Source organism: Dufourea novaeangliae, unplaced genomic scaffold (genome assembly GCF_001272555.1).
Source record: "Dufourea novaeangliae isolate 0120121106 unplaced genomic scaffold, ASM127255v1 scaffold7, whole genome shotgun sequence".
Taxonomy (NCBI): Eukaryota; Metazoa; Arthropoda; class Insecta; order Hymenoptera; family Halictidae; genus Dufourea; species Dufourea novaeangliae.
Genome location: NW_015373896.1, coordinates 25,554 through 45,465, shown reverse-complemented (window position 1 = coordinate 45,465; position 19,912 = coordinate 25,554). Strand labels below are relative to the sequence as shown.

At 40.5% G+C, this 19,912-nt stretch overlaps 2 protein-coding genes across 2 annotated transcripts in view; one reads left to right on the top strand and one right to left on the bottom strand.

The window, feature by feature from the left end:
- The first annotated feature begins 2,106 nt into the window (after positions 1 to 2,106).
- Positions 2,107 to 5,334, top strand: LOC107193335 (neurotrophin receptor-interacting factor 1-like). Its single transcript, XM_015582742.1, has 2 exons — positions 2,107 to 2,443; positions 3,452 to 5,334. Exons 1-2 carry the CDS (start codon positions 2,144 to 2,146, stop codon positions 5,330 to 5,332), a joined length of 2,181 nt encoding a protein of 726 aa, XP_015438228.1. The 5' UTR covers positions 2,107 to 2,143; the 3' UTR covers positions 5,333 to 5,334.
- A 623-nt stretch (positions 5,335 to 5,957) lies between these two features.
- LOC107193336 (triple functional domain protein) overlaps positions 5,958 to 19,912 on the bottom strand; it is a 25,321-nt gene continuing 11,366 nt past the window's right edge. Inside the window, exons 20-34 of the mRNA XM_015582743.1 lie at positions 17,869 to 18,173; positions 16,185 to 16,280; positions 15,549 to 16,086; positions 15,009 to 15,092; positions 14,498 to 14,922; positions 14,240 to 14,399; positions 13,897 to 14,161; positions 13,652 to 13,806; positions 13,212 to 13,444; positions 9,193 to 9,529; positions 7,548 to 8,088; positions 6,966 to 7,443; positions 6,524 to 6,862; positions 6,242 to 6,434; positions 5,958 to 6,077 (exon numbers count right to left, since the gene is read on the bottom strand). Of these exons, the coding sequence (XP_015438229.1) occupies positions 5,970 to 6,077; positions 6,242 to 6,434; positions 6,524 to 6,862; positions 6,966 to 7,443; positions 7,548 to 8,088; positions 9,193 to 9,529; positions 13,212 to 13,444; positions 13,652 to 13,806; positions 13,897 to 14,161; positions 14,240 to 14,399; positions 14,498 to 14,922; positions 15,009 to 15,092; positions 15,549 to 16,086; positions 16,185 to 16,280; positions 17,869 to 18,173 (4,257 nt within the window). The 3' untranslated portion in view covers positions 5,958 to 5,969. The remainder of the gene's footprint in view (positions 6,078 to 6,241; positions 6,435 to 6,523; positions 6,863 to 6,965; positions 7,444 to 7,547; positions 8,089 to 9,192; positions 9,530 to 13,211; positions 13,445 to 13,651; positions 13,807 to 13,896; positions 14,162 to 14,239; positions 14,400 to 14,497; positions 14,923 to 15,008; positions 15,093 to 15,548; positions 16,087 to 16,184; positions 16,281 to 17,868; positions 18,174 to 19,912) is intronic.

Genomic DNA, 19,912 nt, shown 5'->3' with positions numbered 1-19,912 from the left:
CGAATTTACGTGTTGCAATAAATACATATTTTTAGTCGAGTAGACTGCTCGACGTTATAATAATTTTAACAAGATTGTTATTGCAATCTAATCATAGCATAAGTCATAAGTCGTCGAAAGGCACTATACTCACCACTCACTACTCGGATATTTCTTTAGCAGCGTTCAACGCACCGTCAATCACGACTGTTGAAAGAGTATTAACAAGTCCGACAGGGATTAAACACGGTACGCTCACCATTACCTCTATTTATGTATTTGATTTAACGATGGAAGTCGACTACTGTGTCTGATAGAAACAGTCAGTTCATTTTTTGATACCTTTCTCACAAAACGAATAATATATACATATACATATACATACTATATATACTATGTTGAAAATTACTTATCTTGATATTGGGAAAAGGACAGTAGAATGAAGACGAGAAGGAAAATCTAAGAACAGTATCAGTTGTGTCTACATGCGCCATACGTACAAAATATCCGTCTACATATGCAAATAATCCGTTCACCGTAACTAACGCAATAAGTCGCATAACCCATGTTCTCTGAATGTTAAGAGTTCTGACATTTCAAGTATCTGTTGCAATAGCTTGTTGATATATTGCACGTTCCATTAACGTCAACCATCTTATTGTTAGAAAACTTTTCAAGTTCCTCCAGCTCAGTTGGTCCCATCTAAATAAGTTATGAAAACTAAGTGTAACAAGTAAATAATCTTTTCTGTCGTACATCTTTATTTCAATCGTAAAAGATAAAACGAACGAATGCGTTCAGTGCAATAGTCAGATATGTCTATGTACACATTCTGTGTCACAGATGAGACACAAGTTCATTTAACAATATTATTGTTTCAACAATTCGTATAGTAGGTATATCATTTGAAACTAATTATTTTTAAAAATACAATACAACTTGCGTATGTTACTCGTTCTGATTGTGAGAATTACATAGCTTTACATTAACGTGTGCAGTTTATCATTTCATTACTCCTAGTAAGTAAAATTATTGTACATAGATGATGTGTCTGATAGATGAATGTCTAGACTCATCGATAGTAATTAAAAGGGAATATTTTATAAACAAGAACGTTGATAAAAAAATTGTATCTTTTAAATTATCCGCGAGAATGTGAAACGAGCGCCATCTAAATTCAACGACGTTTGTTAACTGAATTCCACGCTAAATGGTACAGTTGCGCCATCTTCTAATACGAGTGTAATACTACGTGGCTCGTAACCTGAGAATAATGCCGTAGATCCCACTGTAGACTTTTGTGTTTCCATTGAATTAAACTGAATTGAGTGCGTAGACGCGCGGTCTTATGGTAGGGATGAAATCTGATCGAGATGGAGGGGCGAAAGCGCCTGGAGTGGCTTGGAGGGCAATGACGAGAAGGAATACACACGCATCTACATATTTAGGATGTATTGGATGTACGCTCATCATAGCCGTGAAGAATCCCCCACCAACAGCCCCATTAGAAAGAGAAGTAGCTGCTCCAGTTATTGCCCTCTCCTTCTCTTATGTCGACTTCAGCCCTACCATAATGTCTATGCATATTGTATATTGTATACTGTATACTGTATACTGTATACCATTTACCATTGAATATCGCAGTATAAGAAAAAGCTCCCGTTTCGTCGTACTGAGACTGACTGAGACTCTCGAGTTGCCGGAGTGGAGTAAGTAACTAATTATTCCCTAATCTTCGGTATACGTACATTTTTACAAATGCACATATATGTGATGTAAATACGGTTACAAATAGTCCAAAATAGTCGCTCGGATACGTTGCATATTATACGACGGATTTTATAGAAATGCAAATGCTTCGAGAAAAACAACTCGACTAGGCTGTGCATCATCACCAGTCAAATCACTCTACTAATCGAAATCGAACCCCTTAGTTATGACACAGTACTATTAGCAGCAACTCCATCGACACTATTGACAGGTATCGAAAGATGGCAGGCACGGTCAACGGTAATTTGCTTTTCGCGCCATCAGTATGTGTCTAACCTGTTCGGAGTGCACATAGTTCCGTGATCTTTTCCGAGGGGAAAAGATTTTTCTTCAATTCAGGGATATTCGATTCGTTTTCGGTAACGCTTCACTTAGTTTATCTTGTTTTCGAAAAATGGAAGAAGTAACGAAATGTAGATACATTGATTGTCTCGACGGCCGAGAGAAAGAGCAAATACTTCACGAACTTCCCGTTTGCGATACTAGTCTCTGCGTGAGATGGTTGATCAACAGTGGTCACGTGGACCTGATTGGAAAAGATCTGGACGCTTTACGGTCCATGAAATTTTTTGTGTGTAACAATCACTTCACGGAAGATTGTTACCTCAGTAAAGGTACGTTGAAAGAAAATGCGGTTCCTTCGCCTCACTGGAACGACGTTTCAAGAACATTAAAAACTCCAAAAGGGCAACGGGTATGTAGCTTTTGTTTCTCTCTCTCTCTCTCTCTCTCTCTCTCTCTCCTTTGTTATGTTTACACATGATGGATGCACAAGGCACCAGTCTAGTATTTACCTTGACTAAAACACATTGACAACACTGAAATCTTACAGTTGTTATTTACAACGGCTTTCGGCGTAAGCCATATCCTTCCTTTTTCATAAACTATCCTAACATCTCTCCAGCATATATGAATGCAGTTCCGTAAGGAGACCATTGATGCACCAATAATTATCCCAGAAGAATACAGTCGAAAGCCTCAACATTAACAACTGTATGATAATGATAGTGGGGTGGCGGGACAGTGAAATCATCGAATCAGAGAAACTGTACCGGCGATTGTGCAATGTAAAATACACGAAATGCTGCATATGCCTCGTAAAATGATTTCGCGCAAATTATTATCTTTTTATTCCCGACAAATAAATTGATTTGCAATGTTTGCACAATATCATGATTATAAAAGTTATTACTTCACTTGATTTCAGCTAAATTAAAAAAACGTATTAGTATTTTAAAATAAGCTAAAGAAAACTAATAAATCAAAATCAAAGAAAAACTTTTTTGTATGATAATTCTCATCACAAGAGCCCATATGTATGGGAACTTTGCAATATGTGCACACTATATACAAAAATACTAACGCTGCGTTTTTTGTGAGCATTTCACACACGCACACACACACACACACAACAACATGGCCTTCGTACACTTTTATTAAATTTCCAACTAACAATTTTTCGTACAGTATGCATTTTAAAATTTTTGAATTTCAGTGCATACCATTAAGTGTTGCATTTGTAATTCTACATTACCGTACATATGTATGTATGTATGTGTATACATAGTGTTTGATTCTGTAAGAAAAAACCCGCACACTAACGCGTGATCGGATGTTTAAGTGTTGAATCGTATCTGTTGCGTCTTTATCAAACTGCATTGTTTAGCAGCATCATTGTACCGTTTGACTGCTTTAATTTTAGAAAATTCAAGTGAACGGACAAGAGAATTTGATGGAAGAAGTAGAGGCAAACCAACTTTCGGAAAAAAATTGCCCTTCCGAGTTTGAAGTGAATCAGTGGTGTAGAACGTGTGCTACAAAGAAGCATAATCTCGTAAGTATGACAACCAAGGGGAAAGGCACAGAGATGACTCTTCTATCGAAACTAAAACTTTTGATAGAAATTGACGACGAGGATGCGTTACCGACAAAGATGTGCGATGAGTGCGTCGATAAGTTGGAGCAGTCGTTCAAGTTTTTTCAACAGATTTACGTAGCTGATAATACATTACGTCATGTATTTCCAAATGCACGTGTAAACAACGTATCCAGAAAACCTTTGTATTCGCTTGGCGAGCATATGAAAAAGGAACAACAGGAAAAGGAGAAGGAGAAGGAGAAGGAAAAGGAAAAGGAAAAGGAAAAGGAAATGGAAATGGAAATGGAAATAGAGAAAGAGAAAGAGAAAGCTTACGAGTTAGCGGACCGTACTCCTAAAGTGACTCGTGGTCTTTTCCGGCGTGGTCGAGGTAGGCCTCGTACTCGAGGATACGCAGGGAGAGCACGAGCGAGACAGAGGTCGAGTCAGATCGCAGCGTCGTATCCGCGTGCCACTAACTGGGTTGATAACGTTGTCGTAAGTTCGACTTGTGATTCCGGTATCGGCGAATCAGTGGCGCGAAAACGCCAGTACAGAAATGAGATGTCAACGGTTCGCTTAGAAGAAACTCAAGGAAGAACAGTGTTTTCATTGCTCACGGATACTTGTCGTAGCGACGAGGAACTCGATTGGGCCGATGTTTTAAAAGTAATGAATCATCAAGAGTCGCGACAAGGCTTGGAATCAGTTGGCGACCAACTGATTAAAATAGAGACCACCGAAACCACCGGTGTTGAGGTAAACACAACGGAAACGAAGCTCGAGGAGATACGGCCTACGCATGTAACAGGGTCAAAGTCTGAAACGCAGCTGCCAGTGACACCAAAATATGTAATCGGGGAGTCGAAGGTTGAGCCAAGAAACGAAGGTACAGAAAAAACGGAGATACAGAAGGTTGAAGAAACGACACGCGAATCTGATAGGAAAATTACACGTTGCGAATTTTGTAACGACACATTCAAGTTGAAGCGAGAGTTGCAGATACATTTGGCGAACAATCACTCGAAACTATCCGGATATATGTGCACTGACTGTCTGGCCTGTTACGAGAGCGAATCGTTACTCTTGAAGCATCGCGCCTTACGTCACGGACAGAGACGATATCGTTGCGAGCATTGCGATCGGGAATTTCTTGAGAAACGTGTTCTGAGGGAGCACATAAACGGGTGTCAGTCGTCCCAACAGCATCTCCACTATTCCTGCGATTCATGCGGAGTGGCGTTCACTTCGAAGCAAGATCTTGTAAAACATGTGACCAGTCATGCCAAAGGTCCGATTACTTCGCGTCAGTTTGATCCGAGAGACTCGAAAGAAACCATGAACGAGTCCGTTTCATCCTCGAAACAGTTTGAAATTGACGAAAACCAAGAGGGTTCCGAGACGAATACATCTTCCAACACTACCACCGTACTTACATCACAGCCTGAGCCCAGTGATGAGACAGCCAGAAACTTAAATAGCATGTCCGTGATTAATGCCGAGGAGCGTACACAGGACGACAGAGAACGCACAAAGTGTCCGAACTGTAACGAAAAGGTAGATGATCCGGTAGAACTGAGTGCTCATCGAAAGCACTGTCACCCGATCAAGAGAAAGGAGGCAACCTGTTTACTTTGCGACAACAAGTCTTTCCCTTCGCCAGAAGACTATGAACGACACGTACTCAATCATTGTAAACGATCGAAGGTGTCATCACCGTCATAGAACTGCATCGTGGAGATAATAATATGATTTATTTCGACATGCAATGCAATTCGCTTCTATAGCGACAGAGCGGAATTGAATATAGATACAAAAATTAATCAGATAAATGCAACGTGTGCGCGTACACTCGATACACTCTGTTGGGCCGATTCGATTTTTTTTTTTTTTTTTTCAAAACCTATTATATGTACAAAATAAGCAATAAATTATCCTCCGTCTCATTGAAATTGATGAATTAGCATATTTATTGTATCGTACAGTAGTATGTTTTCTAACAAACTGCACCGATGACATGGAAATATTTACGATCATGAAGGAATTAAGTAACGTTTCTTATTAAGGTGGTGAAAAAGAAGTAGCAGCGCGTAATATGAATCGGTAGAAACGATTTTTACACGAAACACAGTTGGACCGGTCACAATTGTTTCTCGCGGTTCAACGTACACATGCATGCATGCATGCATACATACTAAATACTACTATGTATGCATGACAAACCAAATGGATATTTCTGAACGCAGTGACGGTACAAGTTGTAACTAGCGGTTTATTTACATTCGGCCAGATTCATCGGTGAAAAACTTGTAAATCTGCCGTTAATAAATACAGCGTGCATTGTTGAAATAATGCGATAACTTCACGAATAAAAACTACTATTTCGATCCTCATGTGATTTCGAGCGACGCGCGCGGCGGTCAATAAACGCGACCATTCGAGAGGAAGGAATTGTCGCGCCGACTGGTATCTGAAACGAAAAAAACGAAAAAAGATAAATACATACGTAAACACAGTAGCAAGTTGGTGCGAAGCGAAATACACGTATATACATATATCTACATACTATACATATGCATGGATATCGAACCAAAGGAAAACAACGTTATACATAGTATCGTAAACGCAGTTTACCTGAAACCAAGGTGATGACAAGGAAACTCGAGCGGTCGATCTCTCCTCTCCGCACAAAGATAACAATCCTCTGAGAAGATCCTTCGCTTCGCTCGATATCTCTTCGAAGTATTCTTCGGGGAAACAAAAATCGCATTTCAATATGTTCGTGGTAGTCTCTTCGATGGAGTCGTCCAAAAAGGGTGAAAGACCGCTAAATATAGGAAAAGAAAGAAATAACGTTCTTCAATTATCGACCGTGGAACACGTTTAGAGGGGAAAAAAGGGGGATCGCCGCTGTACCTTAAGAGCACGTAAAGAAAGACTCCAGTAGCCCACATGTCCGTGTAAGGTCCTCTTGGTTTACCAAGGACAGATTCAGGAGCCGCAAATTCTAAATCGGCGGGAGGAACTACTTGGTCTAATGGCGTTGTTCTAACAGTTTCGCCGAAATCTATCAATTTTACAAGATCGGTGTCCCGATCAATCAAAACGTTCTCCGGCTTTAGATCTAAGTGAGCTCGTTTCCGGGAATGCAGCCAGCGCAATGCGGACAACAACTGACCAGTATACTTTGAAACGATCCCCTCCGTGTATTCGATCTTTTCACCGAGGAATCCAAACAATGTGGAGCCGTTAACTCTACAAATGTGTACAGAGCACGTTATCGGATCGGTTTGCGAAGCTACCGACATAAGGACAAACCTTTGAATGTAAAAGAAAAACGTTGAGAAATTGTACTCACAGTTCCAAAACTATAGTATCGATGTTCGGCTGGGGCGTCTCCTCGAACAAACCGAATGCTCGAACGATGTTGTCGTGACAAGCTATTCGAAGTAAATCGTATTCGGCGCGTGTTAATGATTGCGATTGTTTCAGTCGGGATATTTGCTTGAGTGCCACTTCCTGGCCTGTTTCTTGGTCCCTCGCTCGATAAACTTTTGCGAACCTACCGTTTCCTAATTCTTTTAAATCTACGTTCATCTCGACAAACCATGCTGCTGTTGTCGTCGTCGTCGTCGTCGTCGTCGTCGTCGTCGTCGTTGTCATCGTTATCGTCATCGTCTTTGCCTTCTCTCGACTTACGATTTCTGCATCTTTCACAGATGTATCTTTGTTGAGACAGTAGAGCGTGGAGCTAACATCGACAGTCACCGATTCATTCGATTGACAGGAGACGGCGGTGTTTTCATTCGCGTCGTTCCAGATGTTTGAACCAATACCTGCAAGATTGATACATCTTTGTTTTACAAAATGCACATGAACCGTGCAAATTTTGTAGATACATGTAGCGCGTATAGCACACAACGAACTACGAACAACGTACCCACAACACGAAGAGGAATCTTCGCCGAACAAGAACCTGTTTCGTGCTCGACGTGGCAATGATAAATGCCGGAATCGGAAGGCAGGCAAGGAACAATTTCAAGAGAAAGGGAATCGGCCGTTTGGTAAAATCGATATCGATCGTTTCTCTCGATGTTATATCCTTGTCCCTCTTTTTTCCAAGAGACGATCGCTCGTTCCACGTGGCGCACTTCCAGTACAAGTCGCGCCACACCACCGGCCGTCGCCCTGATCGAACATGGAATAGTCAAGATCGTGGGAGGACCGTTCTCTTCCGCGTGTACTTCTCGCGGAAGATGGACGTTCTCTCCCACGGAATCGATTCTCCGCGGGCGAAAAGACCATGTACGGCTGATCGATGAATTTGGAACAAGACTCGCCGGAATCCAAAACTCTTCTTTCTTTCCAAATACCGGAGAGACGATCAAGCCTGGACCGTCCAATCGAGAAATCTTCAGTACTTCTCCGGCATGTAATTTTCCCCAATCCGCGGTCAATCTTACTCTGCTACCTGGAACGATCTGTGGAATCTCCCTATTAACATTGCGAACCGTGTCCTTCCTTCTGGCCTCATGCACTGGCTCGCTCTCGATACACATCTTTTTACGCGCATCCGAAAGACGGTCAACTCACCGAAATCTTCCCCGCTCGAGTCCAGTTTCGACTCCCGAAGCTTCTTTTACACGATATCCATACATTGCACGCGCTAACGGCAATTACTAACGCAACTACGTATAGTAATGATTGCGATTCAATGTCTGATACAGAAGGGAAGGTATAAAGCAACAAAGTGTGTGAGTATGGGAGAAAGAGAGCAAACGAACGAACGAACGACCGACCGACCGACCGACCGACCGACCGACCGACCGACCGTGCGAGAGAGAGAGTGAGAGAGAGAGAAATTAGTATGTAGCAACATTGATGGAGAGCAGTAGTGTCAATAGCGAAACCTTTACCCTTAAAAGACAGTTTGGCGTTACGAAACTAGTAATATCGGAATGTTCTTGACAATGGAATAATAACGATAGCTCTGAAGGCGACGGCGGTGGTAGCGGCGAGAACATTGAAAATATTAACGTTGACGATAACAACGACGTCGATGACGATGATAACGACGACGATGGCGGCGACGAAGACGATGAAGACGATGAAAACGATGAAGACGACGAAGACGACGAAGACGACAATAGAAACAACGACGTTGACGATGGAAATGACGGTATATAATACACACAATGCGACATACGACATCCGCAGAGTCGAAAAATACAGGTAAAAGTACGATTACATTGACTTCACGAATAGGATCAATAAGGTCTCTATATGTATATGTACGTCGATTCGTACGTAATTTCGCGTTTTCTGACAAAAAGATACAAACTTGGTCGGTAAAGAAGCATGTCGTGTCGTGTCGCGTCATCTCTCTATTCGTTCAATGATAAAAATAGGAAAACTTATCGCTGCACCAACCAAAAGTTATACGAAAGAGAGGGAATAGCAGCAGGCATCAAGAGGCAGAGAAAGAAGAATCCTTTTGCTGCAATTGCAAGAGTTCGAATTACGAATAGGCAAACAGATTAGTAGATATAAACATGTCAAGTAATCTATGTAATGTTGTTGCTCACCGGGACAGAGTTGTTGCGAACAGGTGATCGAGGTCGCAGCGTGCTTCGAAATCCTTCGAGAAAATTCAATCTACTTTTGGTAGGGCTTGGTGTCCGTGAAAAGTCTTGATTCAAAGCTCCGGTGCGAGATCGTTGCAAAAGCGACGTTGTCGTTGTTGCCGCTGTTGCTGTTGCTGCCGTTGTCATTATCGTCGCTGTTAACGTTTTTGCACCGACAGAGATAGCAGAGATTTCGGTCTTCCCTTCCTCGCTCGTGTTAGATACATTTGTTGATACCGTCGATGAAACCGTTGAAAAAACGCTTCCCCGACACGGAGATTCTGGGCTCACACCACGACTGCACGCCAGCAAATTATAAATGAAATTCAAACACGGTACTGCATCTATGGAAACGTGTGTTGTCTTCCTTGCATCGAGTATCTTATTTCTGGCTCGAATCAACGCTCGAAAAATCGTACTTTGAATTTAAAATATATTTTCTCGTTTCGTCCGTAGTCGGTCCGTCGACATGTAAGTATATGTATTTGTACGTATGTATTTTCAGACACTACACCAGGTTTAACGTTCCATAAGATTCAACAAAATTTCGAGAAAAATACTCCAATTTCTTGTTCGTCTTTAATTGTAAAAACACGTATCGTTTATATGTACATACATACATACATACATACATACATACATGCATAATGTGTATTACGGCTTCATCAACGAACTGGAACAGCTTTCTTCAAACATGCATAAGAATTTTCGTTTATTCGAATGAACGACATGGGTTTTTTCAAGTACCTAAGTAATAACAGTAGTATAAAATATCAGTTGATGCCGTTTGAGTTTTCTCCAACGAACGCAGCAATTTACATTAAAAACTATCATTTGTCGCTACCCGCCCATTCGTTTATTGCAATTGACATTAATTTTAAAATGGGATATTTACTTAAAATTAATGGTAGTGGATTCCAATGCTACTGATGCCGTTCAAGACCTTTAACGGAGCATCGGCTCTAATCTCGGAAAAAACCAACTGCAAAATCTTAACAAAGGGATTGAAATAGCAAAGAAGGTCGAGGAGAGGAAAGACAGTGGCAGATCTGTTTGCTGCTAAAGTGAAAAGGATATTACTACAGTGTCGGCATAACTGATTGACAGTATAATAATGTAACTTTTCAATTATAATATGCCATTCGAATAATAATTCTTAAAATTTTGACCGCGGTTTACATGGAAATTCTCTCGGATTCTAATACGCTTCAACGCCATATATCGGCTATGGAAGAATTTAATTGTATAAGATCTATCTGTGTAGTTTTGTGAGATGTTTTTGTTAACTTGTTAGCAAAACACAAACCCTTTCACTGACAGATGATAAGTATATTCATAATTTATAAGTAATAGCTATTCTTATATTTGGTATTTTCATTTCACATCTACGCAAACAGAGATCATTCACATCATCCATATACCATGTGTATGTGTGCGTGTGTGCGTATGTATGTATGTATGTATGTATGTATGTATGTATGTATGTATGTATGTATGTATGTACATATGTACAAGAGAATGCGACTCCCGATGAGATTGTCGTTTTCAGAAAATCATAACTTCTGTAAAAAATGCAAATATATTTTTATACTCTGAAAATAATGTATATATCTGGACTCGAGAACCAGAGTGTATTAAATCACAATTTTCAAACTTCAGAGGTAAGAGAGCAAGTCAAAGGTGCGAAAGCCTTGTAACTTTTTGGAACCGTTCGGTAAGAATTGAGCGAGAAACAATCGCTACCTTCCAACTATTGAATAGATTTAATAATTGTAAGACAAGTCTGTATGTAGGAATGATGAACATTGCATTAAGTGCGCCTATGTGATAGACTTTACACTGTTTGGCTCGAAACGAAATAAGAAGTCAATATCATTTTTAGACTATTGTATTAAAAACTAGACGACTTGGATGAAAATAAATTTTACCGCCTTAAAGAGGGAAATATTTGATACTAGAAACATGTAAAATGTCATTTTTGAAAATAGTGGACTTAATACACTTTGGCTCTGGGCTCCAGACATTTATATATTGGAAGGTGATATTTTCTTGAAAATCTAGATACATTGCAAGACATTTTAAAAAAAATTGCGCCATCACCGTCGTGTAACCCTTTAATGGTAAAATGGTAAGTCGTTTCCTATGGTCGTCGATTTTGTTGATGTCTAGCAACCGTTTAGACGCGACAAACCAACGACACAACGTAAATCACCCAAGGCCAATGTACATACGTATACTCTACCTACCCAGTATGTGGTTAGTTTATTGCAAAAATACTTATGCTGTCGAGCACATTCGGAACAATTTGTGGTTCGTCTGAACGTAAATGTCTGACGACGCAGTACCGTGTCTCGGCAAATAATAATAGAAACAAGCTGTTAGTCGAACGAACGGTTAAAAAGAGTAAATAGGTACGTTAGATGGTGTGGGAGAAGGACGCATCACAATCAGAAAATGTTGATCAATGTACAATTTATTCTAAACAAAATGTTTACGTTTCGCGAATCGGTAGTTTTAATTTATGTTTTCTTTTATGGATGCACATCTATGTACAGCATACTATCCCCAGCTCTTTCCACCTTGTATTATATAAACATTATTAAAAGTATTATACACTTGCAACGTTACGTCGTTAATGGGTAATGTATGTTTAGTGTGGGGTGGGTTCACAACTCGAATATCATACATGTATGTACCAGGTGTCGTGTATACATATACCTCGGCTTTCCTTAATGTCGCATATACGAGCAATTTAATTTTGTCGTATACGTACGTACAATACATACAAAGTCATTATGATTTCCTTCTACTCTTAACATGGATTTCCATAAATGAAGACAATCGCAAACAGAGAAGTAGCAGCTTTAGCAAAAATATGAATTTTGACGTCGCGTTCGTTGTACTCGGATACTAAAGTTTATGTGAAATAAGAAAAATAAAACAAATTTGAAAGAGGACATTTTATTGCCCCACCCCTCACCGACACGCGGTCTCACGTGGAAATACATACACAACAGCCACACACACACACACACACGCACACACAGAGATTGCATTCATACACTCTCACGCACGCATAGAGGTACATGCAGACACACGACACAAATACATAACGCATATCACTGACATGCAACAGACACACTTTTCTATTTTCCTCTTTTCCTCTTTTCCTCTGAACAGGACATAAAGGAATAGTGAAGAAGAGGTTTTAATTGGTGCGAGTGGATATACATTTTTATACCTACCCCCACCTGTACAGGTCTTTAAACACATAGTCGAGGAATTATCAGAGTTCATTTGATACGCATCGAATTGGATCTTATCGCATGACATCGCATCACATAGCATCACATAGCATCGTACCGCACCGTAGTGTAGCTTACCGTATAGTACCGTATCGTATCGTCTTGTATGGTATCGTATCGTATCGTATCGTATCGTATCGTATCGTATCGTATCGTATCGTATCGTATCGTATCGTATCGTACGATATGGTAACTAAACATATTACATCGCATCGCATATCATTGTGTTTTGGTGAACCGTAGCAAACCCGGTTGTAGGAACATCTAGAAAACTATTCGCAAAGGAGGTAGGTAAACAGGTAGTCATGGAGTATACAGCGAAAGACGCTCTCGTGATGAAGCCACTCCACAGCAATAGCGAGGTAGAGATTCTCAGACTGCGATGTTAAGGCAAACAAGAGGAAGCACTTTGCGCAATACGGTGGAGAGTAATGTAAGTACGTGTAATATGTGAGTAGACAGTAAACTGTGATTAGATAAGAACGAAACGAAAGGGGAAAACAGAGAAACGAACGGGCTATGGTTCAGGAGACGACTACGGTTCTCTAGCGTACAGCGCTTCTGCATCTCTTTTTATATAAAATATACAAAAATATGTCGGAACGAATCTTCATAGGTCGAGCGTTGAAAGAGAGTCAATGCAATGTTGTGTGAGTTAGATAGAGAGGCGCTTACAGTGGATCTTTGGTAAGTTCCTTTTGGTAGGCAATCGGCGACTGTATCGCCTTGAGAAAGTCACGTTGGGTCTGCAGGATGGCAGTGATCGTGTCTACCCATTCCTGCTTCCGTGGCCCATTATCTTCGAAGGCGCTACAGAAGAAACCGAGGCCAGGCTTTCGAGGGTCTGTCGATCGAATTACAAATCTTTCCGGATCGTCGTAGCACTCTTCGAGACTCATTTTATTAACCTACGCGAAACAAAACAATTTATTTCGCGTCACAAATTACCCGTTTCTTTTTATGTAAAACATTCATTGTAACAATTTTGTCCCTCCCTTTTGATTCTTGTAATCGGCATTATTTGCGACAGTGCTTATTCAAAATGGCATAAGGAAAACTAACATTCACGGGATATCTCGAAACATTTGAACGTTATTGGGTGAAAAGTTTTATACCTGGATGTGAGCTTTGTAAATGTAGGCTGGATTTGTAAACTGAGTTTTTTTCCCAACAGCCTCGCTGAAAATGATATTTTGCTCGAAGAGAAACACCTGCCACTCTCTTCCTCTATTCGAGAGATTCGACAATTCTGATACGAGCAGCGGATTCCCTAAACAAAACACCAAGATAAGTGGAAATTGATAAAATCCGATTTTCCGTATATATAGTGAAAAGAAATTCATTTTCTCGGTTTTCACGCGTAAAAGATAAAAGATAAAAGATGAAAGATCACTTACGTCGAAACCTTGCAGTCTTCCGACATCCATCATGTCATTGGCTGCCTTCGGAATAACGCGCATTACATGAACCGCGGCTCTAAGACCTTCGATTTCCGAAGTTCTCCGAGTCCGTTCAGTAAGCCTTAACGCTTCTCTGAGAAGGAGTTGATATTTTGTGATCCTTTGAACTGGTTTTATCAGGAGATCACACAGTTGTAATCGATGCCCAAGCTTCTGTCTCAGATCCTGCACCGAACGAATTGCACGGCTCATTGCAATCAAGAAAGAAAACTTGAAAGAGCATAATAAAATTCAGAGCCATACCTCGAAGTAAGTGTCTATGTATTCGGAAACAATGTACTCGGAAACAGGTTTGTTTTGACAATAAACAACATACATGTGTAACTTCCTTTCGGATCTTTTGAATAGCGGGCCTAGTTCTTCCGGTCGTTCCAGACAACGTTCCAAAGCCTTCAAGAAGAAACTATTCACGCGCATCGGTAAAACATCGAATTAAGTGCGGAAGGATTAACAACTGGTTCTAGTTAGTATGAAATATCTATATTTCCAAAGAAAACTTACTCTCTGTGCCATTCGTAGATTGCCCCTATGTTGCCGAACACCATCTTGTCCTTTCCACCACGCAAATCTTCTGGCAGAGGAATTTCACATTCAGGATCTCGCATCAACGACACATAACCCTCGACTATTTGTCCAAGATCATTCACGTAGTCTTTTTCCGTGTCCACTAACTCTCGTATCACAAACTGCCGCTTTGCCAAAATCGTACTCTCAGCTTCGGATTCCTCTGTGGATATATGAGCCGGACTGCTTGTTGTCACTGTCGTCGTCGTCGACAATGTCATCGTTGTCGTGGTAGTACTCTGCGTCAACGGCAGGGAAGAGCCTTCGTTATAGACTTCTTCGTTACCTGTAGCGACGCTCGAACTTTTACCACTGGGTGTTCGTAGAAGGCTCTGCCTCTCTTGGTTCTCCGTATGCTGTTCCTATTGTCATGATCAATATACATCATCGATCTGCATCACACACATATTTATATCCGATTCCATTGAATCTGACTGAAAAAACCTACCATTCTCTCTTTTACGATCTGTTCTATTTCTGCTAAATCAACTGACGTAGCCCCGTCAAGAATTTTTGTCGACCTCTCGGATGTCTGTAGGGATGCAAATAAGTTAATTTATTCGTAAGATATTTTTCTATATGTTGTTTAGTATACATACACATATTATGTATACAGTTATATATTATATGATATATGTGTATGTACATACATATGTATGTATATCGTTACATAGTGTATTATTATAAACCCTATCTAATTTAGATCCGATCGTAGTAAACATTGTACACAATTTATTGATTCGAAGGGATCGGTTAAAATGTTTTTAATCTTTCAAATGATTATCAATGAATGTTAATGTACAAGTAAGAGAAATGCTGCGTTCAGATAAGTTGCAATTACTTGTGATGGCGGGATAAAAACAGAAGTGTAAAAAAAGGAAAAACGGAATAAGAATAAATAAATAAATAAATAAATAAATAAATGCAGACAGAGAGGGAGGGACAGAGGCTGGAGGGAGAGAGAAAAAAAAGAGAGAGACGAACTTACTCGAGATTTTCCACAGCCCTCTGTTGGAATTGCAGATGTAGAGGAGCCGTTAGTGGTTCCTACGAGTATTGGCTCGGTAATGGGTTTCATAGGCGGCGGAAGTTCCAAATCATCCTCGACATCGTCCGCTCCGTTTTGTTCCGAATAAGTTAAAGTCTCGGTGTCATCGGGCTCCGGCGTATCCTCTTCCAGTTCGGAATTTTGTTCGATCTCTCCTTCTTCCTCTTCTTCGGCTTCGACTTCAACCTGATTATCTGTATCAAGATCCGCATCAGAGACCGAAGCGGTGACATGCATAGACGCTGCCGCGGATGCCAAAGTAGAAATGGATATGGGTGTGACGGATCTCGACGCTCGCGCTTGCTCGGCACTGCTTGGTAATTTGAATCGCTTTTCCGAAACGTTCTTCTTCAAGTTCGAACGATCGGCCGACGATGCAATCGAGACCGTAGTAGACGTGGTCGCCGGTGTGGCGTTCGTTGATTTCTCAACTTTACCTTGACTGAGTTTGCGTAACGGTGGGGGTAACCACTTTCTCCTATAGAAAAGAAATGGACAACATGGATAACGAGTTCTGTCTTCACATCTCTCTAAACATTTTCCAATAGTGAATTTCTATTCTCTTCATTTACTTACCCGCTGAAACCGCGTCTCTTGTTTCCAGGAGAGCTTGTGTTTGCGGCAACAATTCCATCGTTTGCAATATTTTCTGAAATAGATAAACGAAAACTTCTGGTTAGTTATGCGTGAACAAAGAGAACACGGCGCCCCAACGGATTCGAATTACACAGTGAATTAGAAATCATAATTCATAAATCGTTCGGTCGGTCGGTCGGAAACTTTTATCAGTGAACTGGCAAGGGTCTCCCGATAAAAATAAATAAAAGTCCAAGTGATCCAGCAATATCATGAATTGAAAAAAGAAACTGAGTCGTAACGAGATAACACACTAATCGAGATTGTATTATTAATTCGATTTCAGACAAAATATGTATGTCTGATCATAGACGTTTCTGAATTTTTCGCATCAAAGTCTAAAAATTACCAAGTGGACCAACGACATTTGTCAACGATTGGTCACACACGTTGTGTTTCTCGCAATATGCATACCCCGTCGTATAATATGATGGGAAGCAAAAATTATGTTTATCCTAATATAAACGTCATGCGTTTAAATACGTTCCTCTTTGAACTACATAATTTCATTTAACATTAAACAAGTCAACAGAATTAATCGTACGAATGGCATAAACTGCAATTTCAAAATCAAAATGAAAACTTTCATGGAAATCGCAAACACACGAAAATATTTCAATAGATAGGTAATGAACCATTAATGAAAAATACTTGGATTATGACAAATACACGTATGTAAACCATGATCTATTAGCACACCAATCGGAGAGTCAATCGGTCAAGGACGCGTAGTTACCCCAGTATACGTACGTCGTCGTATTGATCGAATACGGCTGCGTCGGAGCGCGCCTACCATAAACTTCCTTAAACATATAACCGTATTTTCATAACAATATTACAATGTACGTATCCAATGTTTACTGACCTAACGTTGCTTCCTCTACGCGCAGTAGTCATCCTCGTCAAAAACTATTTTTTCTCATGTTGTACCTTGTATCATAACCTATTCTATTCTACTTCATACTGCATTATGCTTCCTACTACCAGACTTCATATAATAACCCTAATCAATTTTATTCCATTTTCATTTGTACCTTACCCTATTCAGTACCCTTACTCCGCCTCACACATTTCCATCGAATGTATTACAACTTCTTAACGCTTCATCGTAATATACTGGTATACATATGTATAACATAAAGTATTGTATACTATATACCTACGTATCATATAATCTAATGTACCGATATACTTTCTTCGTCGGAACTTGCTCTCAACAGCAAATGTTTTCTACCTGTTTGTAATTTATAGAACAAAAACAAAACTCCTAGTCTTAGAAATCAAGTATAAAGTAAGTATTGATTTTTGGTAATGTTACTGACCTGCATCATCCGGTGGTGCGTTTGGAACCACATTTTGAATAGTTAATCCGGCCCCTGATACACCAGTCGTTACAACGGACGACGTTAATCCAATTCCAGTAGCACAGGATGACGACGCCGGTGTTGTGATCGAACCGGAACTGTTGTGACTCTGATTGCTAGATTGCTGATGATGCTGTTGATGATAATGTTGTTGTTGTTGTTGTTGTTGTTGTTGTTGTTGTGGCGGTGGTGTTTGTTGTCGTTGTTGTTGTTGTTGTTGTTGTTGTTGCTGCTGCTGCTGCTGCTGCTGCTGCTGCTGCTGCTGCTGCTGCTGCTGCTGCTGCTGCTGCTGGCTCGGAAGTTTTCTCGATGGCGAAGTCTTATTGGAAGCGGGCGGCGGCGGTTGTTTAAGCGCACTCGTAGGCACCAATCCCTCTGGCGGAGGATCAGCTTGTCCTGGCGCAACCAGCAAACGCACGTGGGTCCATTCAGCCGTATTCACACCGCTGATATTGCTTCCAGTTTCCAATACCTCAACTTGTTGACCTTTTGTCACTGTTAATTCTCTTGAGCCGGGTGCCGCCGAGTGATCCGCGATAACCCAAGTTACTTCAGCTGCGCCAGTCTAAAATAATTCCATGAAACGATAAACATTGCTTGTTACACCGGCTCAACTGGAACAGTTGAGCAATTCTCTTATAAATGATACCAAGGATCGGTAACTAGAATGCATAAACTTTCAACATTGTCAAGAATAATTTCGGCTTTCGATCGAAATCACGGTCACGATTGGATAAAATAACACGAACACGGATGAGGGGTAGCACAGAGGCAGACGGTGACTGGAGTCGAGATTGGAGTTGAACGAGTGGAAAGTAGAGAGGAGCAGGGAAGAACAGATTGACAGAATGTTGAAGCACCGATTATCTATGACTTTGCGGACCGATGGAGCGTTTAATAGATTACTGATGCTTCAGTGATTTCGATTTTATCGAAATAGCTTGCCTTTGGTATAACATACGTAGTACAGCGTATTTGTTCCAACCGTACGAGAGAGTAACGAGAAAAGAACGAATCGAAACACGCAAGCTGTAATATTCCTTCTTTCCCTTTCCTCCATGGCTTATCACGTTTCAATATTTACTACTGCCATTTTATCACTTAAAACAACCCATTGTAGATAATTCCTCGTTAGCTATCGATCTCGTTGAGAAACATTGTGCGAAATGAATGCAGCAACTGCCATGTGACAATTTCGTTACAGCGGCCACGTGAAAAAAAGCACTAAATGCTAGTAAGGTTCGTTTTTGCGAAGTATTTAAACAATTATTCGATGCGGTTCTGCGAATATTGTAGAAAGAACAAGCAAATATTAGAAGCTGGAAAGGAACGTTTACGGGTGACAAGGAACCACCCATGATGGCGATACTTGTAGATACGCCACGATGAACGGCCGAGAAGTCAAAACAGTTAGAAGAGCTGTTTGCTCTCCCGTCGCATTCCACCGACGAAAATAGACTTTTTCCACGTGCCAAATTTTGCGGATTCTCCTCGAATCTTCCGTTGTGCTCCCATTTACGTCTTTTATTTATCTAGCAGCATGGAACGCCGACGGTCGTATCAACAATAAATTAGCACTAATTCGCGTACACGATTCCGTTTTTGCAATGTCTTTTGGTTTGCGAAGTAGACGCCGCGATTTACCAGTGTATAATTCAATTTTACATCCAATTTCGATTGCAGATTTAAATTGATTCGCCGAATTTCAAAGGAAAATGAAAAGGGAATAAAGAAGCGTTTTACGATAAGGTTTAAACGTGTAAATGAAGAAAGGTGCAACGGAACAACGAAGAACGGGTGCGGATTTCATTGAATCACAAGTCTTATTAACCTTAAAGGTAAAGTCGTCACTCATATCGTTTATAGAAATGCATCTCTGTAGTGAATTATGTAAAATATCTCGACGACGGATCTTGAGTCGAGAATAATCATTCGCGAAAGGAAGTCGTTCCACTGTAAGAGTCAAATAGTAAAGAAACGGTGACGAATAAAGGCGGATTCGAACGGACAGCCGCGGATGTGGTTTCCGATAAGATATTGCGGGTGTGAACCAGATCAAAAGTTACGATTGCTTTCTAGTGCACTGTATTTTTGCATATTCGTACACTAGAAATACTTAGATTACGTAGCATGTATATATTGATCTACCGTCATGCGAAATCATACTTGGTATTGTGGTACCAAAAACAAGAGAGTAGTACTGCCTTTTTGTAATGATTTTCAACGATTATTTTTGTAGACACGTAAGTAATAGGGAGAAAAATAGAGGAAGGAAGGAAGAAAATAAGGGAAGGAGGGAGGGAG